We start from the raw sequence: 11,459 nt of genomic DNA, 5'->3' as shown, positions 1-11,459 counted from the left end.
CACCTAGAAGTGGAGTTACAGACAGCCCTGAGCTGCCTGCCGACATGGGTGCTGGGCACCGAACTTGGGTTCTCTGCAAGGGCAGTATCCGCCCCTAACTGTGGAGCCGTCTCTCCAGCCCCAGCCCCTGCTCCTCTGGTAACTATGGACGCCCTCCGACTAAAGGAAAGGCGCTTACTTCCCCATGGTAACAGCAGCAACAACTAACTCCCCGTCAAATGTTCCAAGAATCAGAACCCCATGCAAACAGCGGCAACAAGTAGCATGTGGCTCCCTAAAGCGCTGGAAAGTTTCAAGGGATCTGCTTGCTGTTACCGCTCCCTACAAATGTGGGACTGAGCGCAAGGCACAGTACACCAGAGCTTTAGAAAGAGGGGTGAGAGCCAGCAGGGGGTCCCTGTCTTCAGCATCTTCTCTGGTCCAATCTCCGGGTAACTGAGGAAAGGGCCCTTAGTGAGCGCAGCTGTGTCCAGTGAGTGAGGAACCTTGAGGAAGCGGGGGTGGGGTGGGGGGTGGTGGTGGGGGGGTGGTGTGTGTGCGGTAAGTGGTAGCACACACTGACTTCAATGGGCTAGTGCTGTTTCACTGATCATTACCTGTTTGCTCCTGGAAGCTTCCATAGGCATCTGAATGATCTCTCCTGGACACTGTGTATCTAATATCAAGGAGTTAAAAATATTCCCTTGCGAGGCAATTCCACATCAACCCCTACAACCACTGGGTAGATCTGATTGTTCATAAATAGGTGACCTTGGACGCACATTTCTGTTTTCTTTTTTTCTTTTCTTTTCTTTTTTTTTTTTTTTTTTTTGGTTTTTCAAGACAGGGTTTCTCTGTGTAGCTTTGTGCCTTTCCTGATCTCGCTCTGTAGCCCAGGCTGGCCTTGAACATCACCAAGATCCACCTGGCTCTGCCTCCTGAGTGCTGGGATTAAAGGTGTGCGCCACCACTGCCCGGCTGGACGCACATTTCTGCCATCATCTGACAAGGCAGCCCTGAGCCAAGAGCCATGAGACTCTCTGCTCCCCAAGAAGAATTACCTCACTCCCCCCCAGAAATAACAAAAGCAATACCAAGTGGATTTGAGTATTTTATTTATAAATGTACATTTACTATAAAAGCTGTTGCATTTTAGACAACTTTTCATTTTTAATTTTTTTTAAACTATTTCTCAGAGGCATTTTTAGAATAAATATTGTAAATGAAAGTTAGTGTATTTGATACAGAATGTTGCCCACCCAGAACAGGAACATCTCTTGGATGGACTCACATCAAAAGGTGGATTACTTCCGCTCACTGAATCTTAGGCCGTGTACGGTAACTAGAATACGGATCACGTTAATGACACTACGCAGAAAGGAGGACAGATGTCATGGAAGTTTGCTAGTGAGAAACAGAGTCACCGTTCTTGTTCTTGGGAAGGAAGCATTCGGAGTCTGCAGGGGAGAGACAGCTACAGTCCCCCAGGAACAATAAATCACTCACTTGCCCCGTCTGGTTTATAAACAAACACATTTACATTATAGCTGCACACAACAGCACATTTTTTTTTTCCTGGGATCTCAAAGATTATTTGAAGAGAAATAGATCATAGTCGTCTATGCTGCCTTGGAGAACAACAAGATCTAGTCTGCCAAAGCTGCCATGTAACTGGCCCTAAATGAAATATAAACCAAATGGAAATAGAAACAGTTGGCAATTAGAATTTAGAAAATGCTGGAGATTATTCCAGGCTGGTGACTAGTGTTCATTACGGGAAAGCACGCTCCGCTTGGGAATGGGGCTTGATTCCTCCTGACTCCAGTCTGGCTTCAGTACATGTACAGTGCGTCTCACTAAGAAATCTGTATAAATGGCTTTGTGAAACCAGAAGAATGTGCAATACTCATGTGCTCCTGACAGAATGGATGGCCTCTCGCATGGAAAAAGTATTCTATAAAAGTTGCTTATGAATGACCATATTGTACATGTTTTGTGCATCGCTTCTCGTAAAGTACTCTGTTAATATCATGCAAAGTGTAAACATCCACATTATTAAAATAGTTAATAAAACATGCAGGTGCTTCATCAAAATATTGGACTTGATCTGTACATTTTCAAAACTTTTCTTTTTCTTTTTAAATTTTTCCTTTTTTTTTATTTGTCTTTTAAAATCTTTTATTTTTTTTTTCTTGTAAAGCAGCAAACACCTTTGAGAGAACTCATGGGAACCGGGAAGTGACGTCATTTCCCTTCGGTGTTCTGGATCTGCCGTTCATCGCTATGTGCAACAGCTTTGCATTTTCTAAGGCACAATTTTGAATGAAATGGTGTGTGAATTTCAATCCAATAACAGCTCGTCCAAATGACAAAGTGGTCAATATGCCTCCAGTGGCCAGGAGATGCCCGCACCTATAAGGAACCCACATGCAAAGAACCGTCTAGCATGGAAATAAATAACTGCTAGCCATAATCCATAAGACACAGAAAAAATTATTGCTTTACATAACAGAAAAACATCTACTTGCTCTCTCTCTATGCTACATTAGCCTACTAGGAGTGTGTCCATAGTCTACATTCATCTAACAGCGTCGTTACTTGGTTGCCATCCTTTTAAGGCAGAATAAATAGTTCCCCTTTCCCCAGTCTTAAGGAAAACAGCCTGGAGAGCTAAGTCATGCTGGTTTAGATATTTCATGCCTGTCGCGTCCAGCTGAAACTTATCACATAGGGCAGAGAAATAAACCAGATCTCCGCAGGCATCCCTTTCTACACTCCACGGGTCAGGTCCAGAATGCTTGAGCGTAAAGAAGGCGATGTGGGAGAAGGAAGGCGCTCACAGGTCCATGGGAGTGGGCAGGGCGCCGTCCGCCTTGGTTGCGGCCGCTTACAGACCAGGCTGCGGGCTTGGCATGCCATGCCATCTGGGTTCTGTTGGGATTGACTTAATGCTTCTCTTTGGATACCTGGGCGTCAGCCCCCAAGGCAAGCTTGCAGGCAAAGATGAGATGTGCCCATTCCTAAAGGTAGACTGTTATCGATGCCCAACACCCACATCCTCACATCAAGCCCTCAACAAGCCCTAACCCAGTGCTTGGAGAAAGCAGGCGGCCCAAGCCGCAAGGCTACCACTGACACACGGTCAGGGTAGACTCTGCTTCCTCACAGATTTTACAGTAAGTCTGAAGACAACGGCTGGTCTCTTTCCCTCCTGCTGTTTCCTACCTTCCCACAATGTCACAGAGGGGAAGTCTAGCAGTCTGGAAAGGGCTCTCTTCATTTGCTGGACCAGCCTCTATTAACGACTTGACTTCCAGGGTACACAAAATCTAATACTAGCAGTGGGATAGTTTATTGGTAGGATTTCTGCCCCCAAAAGGTAAGTAACACACATGTTCTCAGGAGTACAGTATATACTATCAGACTAGCGTCTTTGCATTAAAAAACAAGTTACAGTTCAGAGTCAGAGCTTTCTGGGGTGTCTAGTTTTTCTGAAATGCATTCACTTTATGCTCCTGTCTTAAGTTGGCATGTCTTGCACTTCCTGAAGCTCAATTCTGTAAACATAACATGTTTAATTTCTAGAAATACTAAAACACAACAGGTTTATTGCACCCTTTTGCTATTTCCCAAAGAAGAGAATAACAACTTTTCAGCCATAAGTCTCTCTGCCCATGCTAAAACCAGTTTTTTTTCCCCCTGTTAACTGTTCAGGATCATTACAATGCAATATTCTTTTGTATATACTGTGCAAATGCAGAAAAAAAAATCAGCCCCCAACCAGAAAAAAGCACAAACATTGTGCTACAATACAAAAGAGCAGATACCACCTCGTAGGAGAGTCTTCCAGAAATTAGATGAATGCTGAGAAGCCCCTGAACTTGGGGTTTAATTAAGCAGTTGCCAAGGGACACCCTTAAAAAAAAATGATGCTCGGTGATCCAGAAGCTCCCAACCACATCACAGTGTTGTAGGTTGGCCAGCACCTGTGGTGAGAAAAACAGAAACTTGGGTTAGTCTCATTCCGTATGTTTCAAAACTCTCAAGTCAGCAGCCACCCTTGCCAAAGTCTCTTCCCACAGGAAGGGGAGTCGTGGCCCCCCTGGATGCTTTCGGCAGCATCTCTGGGCACAGAATGTGGCATCACATGGGTTTTTGTTAGAACACAGCTGTGAGCTCCTCAGCCCCACACGGCCAGGTGTACAGGTGGTCCCGAAGCTCCCAGCCTGATGTAAGGTCTCTGGATTTCCCCAAACCAAATGACTCCCCATCAAGCTTTCCAATTTGTCCTTTGGGACACATTAGCAAGAAATTCTTGTTTTTTTGTTTTTTTTCTTTTTGAGGTCTTAGGTCAACGAATCAGCCCACTGAAACTGGAGGAATCTAAATGATCTAAAAAACCAGATTGCTGGATTGAACAGGTAAAATACAGAACACCTAATAAATCTGACTTCCAGATAAATACACATTTTAAACGCGTAAGTATACCCCATGTGATATTTGGGACACACTTGTGCTAAATCTGGAGCATGCAATATACATTGAAAGAATGATTATACATCTGAAATACAATGTGAAAAGTTATTGTTTAGCCTGGTGTACCAATGCATGCCTGGAATCTCAGCACATGGGAAGTGGAAACAGGAGAATCAGAATCTTGGCTGCACGGTGACTTGGAGGTCAGTCTGTGCTATGGTGTGAGTTTGACTATCTCAAACCAGGCCACCCCTGCCCCGCTGCCCACCATACAGAATGGGGCACAGGAGACGGCACAGTCGGATCCTTAGAAGCCAGGTGAGTAAGTTTAAGATGACGGCACACACTTGCAATTTCAGCAGTGGGAAGGCAGACACTGACAGATTCCTGAGGCTTGCTGGCCAGGCAGCCTAGCCAACTTGAGGCGCAAACAGACAGACAGACAGACACACACACACACAGAGTGGACAGCATCTAAAGAATGAGAACCAAGGTCACCACCCCTGGCTTCCCGTATGCATTTGAATTTTGTAAACACATACCAAAAAACAAACAAATAACAAAACAAAACAACCCAAAAACACCCCCCTCCCCCAAACCAACCAAAAACAGTAACAAAAATGCATGGCTCTCTGTGAAATTCAAGTTTCAAACACTTCATTGAGCATCTTGTATTCTACCTGGTCACCCCATCTAGGGAGGGTTAAATTTCGAGTTCTCGTTGAAGCTTTCCCAAGGTACCTTCTTCATTTGAGGCACTCCAGTCATGATGAGGCGAACTTCACATTGGAAAGGCCCTGGGGGAGTTTGTGCTAAGTGCATTTCACCAGAGTGAATGATGGGACAGAATGCCGTGTACAAAGACGGCCATCCAATGCCCAGGCGCAAACGGTACCAGTTAAACATGTGATGGCTGGAGTCGTGACGGGGAATTGGCTTTGCACTCCCATTCCCATTTACATACGAACTGAAAAACTCCTTACGTGGCTTTTAGGGGCTGCATTTGAATATGCTTTATGCCATTTTTCCTCCAGCAGAAAAAAAGTTCATTTAAATGTGACTAGTTACTTGGAGAAAAGAGGATTAAATATTCAGGTTTTATTATTCCACAGAATGAAGTGATTTTTTTGCCTCTGTGGAATGCCTCTGATGTAAGCCGTACTTTCCATCAATCCATCTCCCTTCTCATTTCAAAGCAGGATTTTAAAAAAGAGGAAAAATCGCTGTCAGCCATCCTTCCCCCACGCCACTTACATCTGGGGATACAGTCAACCTGTCAAGTGTATTTATAGTTCTTCAGCTAAATGATTCCTACCCCATCACATCATTCCCGAGTACATTTATTTCTTAAGACAGCAAGGAGAGAGAGAGAGAGAGATAGAGATAGAGATAGATAGATAGATAGATAGATAGATAGAGAGAAGTGCTCTCATATACCCTGGTCTCTCCCCCTGACATGTGTTTACTTAATTAAAATTAGCCTAAAATGATACAAATATTTGTCTGGAAAAAAAAATCAAGGGCAAGAAAGCTTGGGGGGCGGGGAGAAAGAAACTGGAATGTATGTGGCTATTATTAGTCAATCTTAAAACATATTATGAAGCTACAACAATTAAAACCACACAGTCATGAAACGTAAGTACATTAAAATATAATCATATATCCAGAAGCAGACTCAAACTCACAGGGAACTCAGGAGAAAGCTAGTATTCCATATTAGTTACAAAAAATGATCATGAAGTAATATTCATGCCATGGGCTGACTTACCAAATATCTGCCTAACTTTTATCTCCAAATATGTTCCTGAGAATCACACATTTATAGTCTGATGGAGACTTTAGGGTAACTTTCAGCTAATCTTGTTTATACCTTTGGAACAGAAAGTGTTGCTTTCCCTGAGTAGGACATAAGGCCCAGAATTTTAAAAGGCAAAGAATTTGTATGTTTATTTAAAATGAAAGTCTTTTGCATGGAAATAAATCACAAAGTGAAGAAAAATGAATAATCGCAGCCTGCAGCAAATGTCACACCGGGAAAACGTCTAACTTGCAAAGCCCTTCAACAGAGCAGGTTCCGGGCAGAGGGACAAAGGACAGAGAGCCACATTACAGAAGAATAAACACAAACAGAGAAACAAAAAAACACAGGGAAAGAGGCTTCAACTCAGAATTAAAAACACACCCCTGGGGCCAAGGGGAAGCCTCAGAGGGTAAGTGTGTACATACGAACAGCTGAGTGTGGATCCCCAGGGTCCACACAGAAGCCAGACATGGTAGTGCTTTTGTGTCTGTGATCCAACACTGGGCAGCGGGGAGAGACAGGTGGGTCTGTGGAGGTCGCTGACCAGCCAGGGCAGTTCAAACAGTGCACCTGGCGGTTCAGTGAGAGACCCTGTCTCAAAAAGTATGATGAGGAGTGACCTCGGAACACATGTGTTGCTGACCTCCACTCACACATACATTGCACACACATTTACACCATACCCATACCCACCTGCTACATATCTAAGGAACACAAGCTTTTCCCTGCCTAGCAGAATGGGTTTTTCCATTTCCTTTTTTTCTTCTTATTTTTTGGTGCTGGTTCTCATGGACGGTAACCAAGCACTCTGTCCTGAGCTACACTGACAGCCCAGGGGTGAAACTTTAACAGATGATCATCCCAAGAGTTGCTATCAGCAGAGAAGAAGAGGGAGGATCCCCATGCACTCTGCACGGAGGACTCGTTTGTTTTCAGATGATAATCAGGCAAGGTGTCTGAAGCTGTAAAAAGCTCCCGCCTTTTAATACAATGTTGCTCCTGCTCAGCATCTACCCACTGGAGATGGCTTCACATCTTCATCCAGGTATACCCAAGGATGTTCACAGAAGTGTTTGGCCACAACCGGTGTATCCACCCAGATGAAGGACGGGGCAATGCTGAACACAGCTATAATAACAACTCCGTACAGAGCCCAGTCCCTCTGTGGAGTGAAGCCGAACACATATGCAGCTAGATGCAGCCCGTGTGCAAGCCCATGTGCTAGCCCGTGTGCAAGTGCGTGCACAATACACAAACACCCATTCCACCCCTGCCCTGAAGAAACCACGGGAAAGGGGTAGCCTCAGACAGACTTTGGTTCCAATGTCGTATGCTTCAGAGAGAGGGAGAGAGGGAGAGAGGGAGAGGGAGAGAGAGAGGGAGAGAGAGAGGAGGGAGGGAGGGAGGGAGGGAGGGAGGGAGAGAGGGAGAGAGAGAGAGAGAGAGAGAGAGAGAGAGAGAGAGAGAGAGAGAGAGAGAGAGAGAGAATGATGAACACACAGGATGTACACATACGAAAGTGGAATAAAGAGACCTAGCATTTGGTATAATGACTATGTGCTAATAAAAGGAGAAAAAAAACTCATTATAAACAAGAAAAAAAAATCTCATGTGTAGTCTACCTTCAAATAGCTTTCTTTTTATAGAAATTGCTTCAGGAATTCTCTGGCTCTTATCTTTAGTCGGAATTAAAAACAGTTAACGCCCTTTATACTTGCATGTGTAACGGAAGTTCTTGGCCTAAAGCCAGAAACCCAATTGCAAAGGAAATGGCAACAAATCACCTAACTCCCAAAAAGTCTGGATGAAAAAACGGGTCACTGCCACCCAGAGGCAGGTTCAAGCTTGTCGACATCTTTTGCGCATGCTCAGATCCAAAAGCAATTCAGCTCCACTGTGCTGCCTCAACAGTCCCTTATTCCAACAGCGCCCCCTTCTGGGACTAAGATTCCAATCCAGCCTCTTGCTGAGGTTGAGAAGAAAGCGTGATTTATAAAGAATGATAGGGGGAAATCACTTTGAAACCTGTGGGAAAGGGGAGTTCCTTTCCAAAACACAAAAACAAAACACAGAAAAGCCTAGTTTTAAAAAGTACAATCGTGCGCTTGTCTTTAATCCCAGCACTAGGGAGGCAGAGGCAGGTGGATCTCTGTGAGTTCGAGGCCAGCCTGGTCTACAGAGCGAGTTCCAGGACAGCCAGAGCTACACAGAGACCCTGTCTAGAGAGAAAAAAAAAAAAAAAAAAAAAAAAAAAAAAAGGAAAAAAGAAAAAAAGCACAATTATTATACATTGCATGTGTATGTATGCATTTGTATATGCAGGCATGCATATTCATGAGATGTACTGAATACTGCTTATACACCTCATATAGGATACAAAATCTGACAACTAATGCCGTGTAATCCATGATGTCAACAGTCCCATTATTCAATAACAGCCCCAACTGGAACTGTATGACTTCAAGGTTTATCACAGATCCGAACAATCTGCATTTGATTTTGTTAACAGGCATCCATTTCTCTGTATTTCTTAATGCACTAAATCTGCAACTATAAATGAAAACCATTGAATTTTTTTTATTCTTATCCTCCAATCTAGAAGCCAGGGATATAATTTCTTCACTTACTTTGACACATAATATTTTTGAATTTCGGACGCCATTTCTTCCGCGTAACTGGTGAATTTGCACTAAAAGGTCTCCTGCTGTTTGTCTCTACTTACTGAGGACTAGGCCAGCAAGCCACCGGCCAGTTTCAAACTGTCTCAACAGTTAGACATCAGCGCCCCCTGGTGGCTCCACACAAAACACGCACCCAGAAGGTACCCACAGCCAGCCAGTTTTTAAGATCTTACTGTACGCAAAGGTATGGAAGTGGGCGGGGTCAGAGAAGTAGGAGCCATCAGTATGCCTTTCAGTGAACGTTGAAGTTCCTTTAAGAACAAAACCGTATTCTGTAATGAAACCCCTGAAGGGCTCTGCCGTTGCAGCGTGGGCACTTACCTATCGAACCCGGGACAGCTACTCTCCGAATTCCACCTCCTCCAGCAGCTGCCGGCCTCCGAAGACAGGCTTGACCAAGGGACAGTGCTGGAGACCCTAACCCTTCCTCTGCCTCAACAAGGTCCCTGCAGTACGCTCAGGCGGGTCTCTCAAACCTGCCTACTACAGTTTCACCTGCCGAGGAGCTCACACACTCCTCCTGGGTAAGAGTCATGTGCCCAGCGGAGCAGGAACGTCCTGTGAGGAGTAACTGCCTACTGGCTTTTTATTTCTCTGGCCCCCATCCTCAGAATCCTCCTTCCAGGGGTAGGAATGCCAACTGGAGGCAGAAAATAACTGAATCCACGCACCGAATCCCACAGAAGAAGTGTGACTGGGGGAGACATCCTCTCCATACTCACTTCTGGATCGCATGTAGCAGTCGGTACAGTTTAGGAGACCGTTGCGAATCCTAACATCCGTCCCACTCACTGTATCTCCGAGCTGTCCTTTACAAATGCCGCACTGCAGGAGAGAGGGGACAGAGGTTATAAGACATCAGGGAATCGTGTCTGGATCCGAGCTGTCCTTTACAAATGCCACACTGCAGGAGAGAGAGGACGGAAGTTATAAGACATCAGGGAATCGTGTCCGGAACCTGAGGGGGACTATTTGTGGCGGTTTGAGTGAGAATAGCCCCAGTGGCTCATGTGTTTGCATGTTTAGTCCCAAGGTGGACTTTCCAGGTGGTGAACTGCTTTGGAAGGATTAGGAGGTGTGGTCTTGTTGGAGGGAGGTCCGTCACGGGGGAAGGGGGGGTTGGCTGGGAGGCTTCCAAAGCCCATGTCAGGTGCAGTGTCTCACTCTGCTGCCTGTGGTTGAAGATGCGAAGCTCTCAGCTACTGCTCCAGCCCCATGCCTGTCTGCTTCCTGCATTGATGATCGATGGATCGATCGTGAACTCTACCATCCTCTGGAACCGTGAGCCCCAAATGAAAGGCTGTCCTTAGTAAGAGCTGCCTTGGTCATGGTGTCTCTTCACAGGAACAGAACCGTAACTAAGACACTGCTTATGCGAGGCACTCGGGGATACTCCCATGAGCTCCATGTTCACTGAGCATCTATTATGGGCTAGCTATGGCGCCAAAAGCCAATTTATGGCAGTAAGTAAAACATATTTTGACCATTTTATCTTAACTCCTGTATTTTACAGAGAAGGACACAGGTTGAGAGACACTAACCGGTTTGCTCTGGGGTTGGGAACCTGGTAAGTGACATTGCAGTGACTCGAGAGCCCGCTCTACTGTTAAAATGCACAATTTCTCAACGGAGACAGAAGGACCATTTCCAACATATTACACCCCCTACTGGTTTTAAACAGACATGCAGCCAATGGATATCAGTTGGTACTTGACTACTAATAGTCTCGGCTTTCTGGAACATCCCACCAGAGAATTACTAAGGAACACATTCCGTTGTCTAGTTCCACATTAGAGGCGTGGCGCCCAGGGTAATAAATTCCCCGGGTATGGAACCCCCATTAGCTGAGTGGTGTGGGAGCAGAAGTGAACTGCAGGAGGCGTCTGCAACAGAGGAGGTGGCACGGGGCGGGGAGGGGGGAGGTCCCCTCCAGGTGCCAGCCCCCTGCAGAGGTTCAGATGCAGCCTCTAGTCCATACTCCAGCCAGGTCACAGGGCACAGTCGGCAAACAGGCGAGACTGCATTTCACTGCCTTCTGTCTGACTTGTGAACTCCACTGACTGCTTCTTACACTAGGGGCAAAGGGAGGTTCTCATTTTTATTTTTATTTTTTCATCCCTTATGAGGATGGCATTGCCCAGGAGGCTACCAACGAGAAAGAGGGCGAAATCCAAAGAGAAAAAGGAAATGTAGTGGCATCATGTAGAGAAAAGAGGACTCATATTCAGAGAGAGAAGGCTGGGCTTCAAAATCAGTGACGTCCACTTGAAAGAGAGGCTGGGGTGTGCCGATGGAGTACAGTTCATTCCCCCGACAGCACACCAAGTATGACAGTCTCCCCTGTCCCCAGGTAGCAGGAGACCTGGCGTGAGAAAGAAGCCAGGCTCCTCGGTGCACTGTACTCGTCCATCTAAAGTATTTATTGGTACTTACCCCTGTAGATGCAAAGGAAAGCCGTGGCCGTTGAGGAAGACAGAATCATTACTCTTTTTTTTTTTTTTTTTTTTTTTTTTTTTTTTTTT

At 45.4% G+C, this 11,459-nt stretch overlaps 1 protein-coding gene across 14 annotated transcripts in view; it reads right to left on the bottom strand.

The window, feature by feature from the left end:
* Positions 1 to 1,077: 1,077 nt before the first annotated feature.
* Limch1 (LIM and calponin homology domains 1) overlaps positions 1,078 to 11,459 on the bottom strand; it is a 320,820-nt gene continuing 310,438 nt past the window's right edge. For all 14 annotated transcript variants that reach the window (XM_037209070.1, XM_028882266.2, XM_037209072.1 and 11 more), the window contains 2 exons: positions 9,660 to 9,762; positions 1,078 to 3,965 (listed from right to left, as the gene is read on the bottom strand). In XM_037209070.1, coding sequence (XP_037064965.1) covers positions 3,940 to 3,965; positions 9,660 to 9,762 — 129 coding nt within the window. In that variant the 3' untranslated portion in view covers positions 1,078 to 3,939. The remainder of the gene's footprint in view (positions 3,966 to 9,659; positions 9,763 to 11,459) is intronic.

Source organism: Peromyscus leucopus, chromosome 10 (genome assembly GCF_004664715.2).
Source record: "Peromyscus leucopus breed LL Stock chromosome 10, UCI_PerLeu_2.1, whole genome shotgun sequence".
Classification (NCBI taxonomy): Eukaryota; Metazoa; Chordata; class Mammalia; order Rodentia; family Cricetidae; genus Peromyscus; species Peromyscus leucopus.
This window is presented reverse-complemented; position numbering and strand designations above follow the sequence as displayed.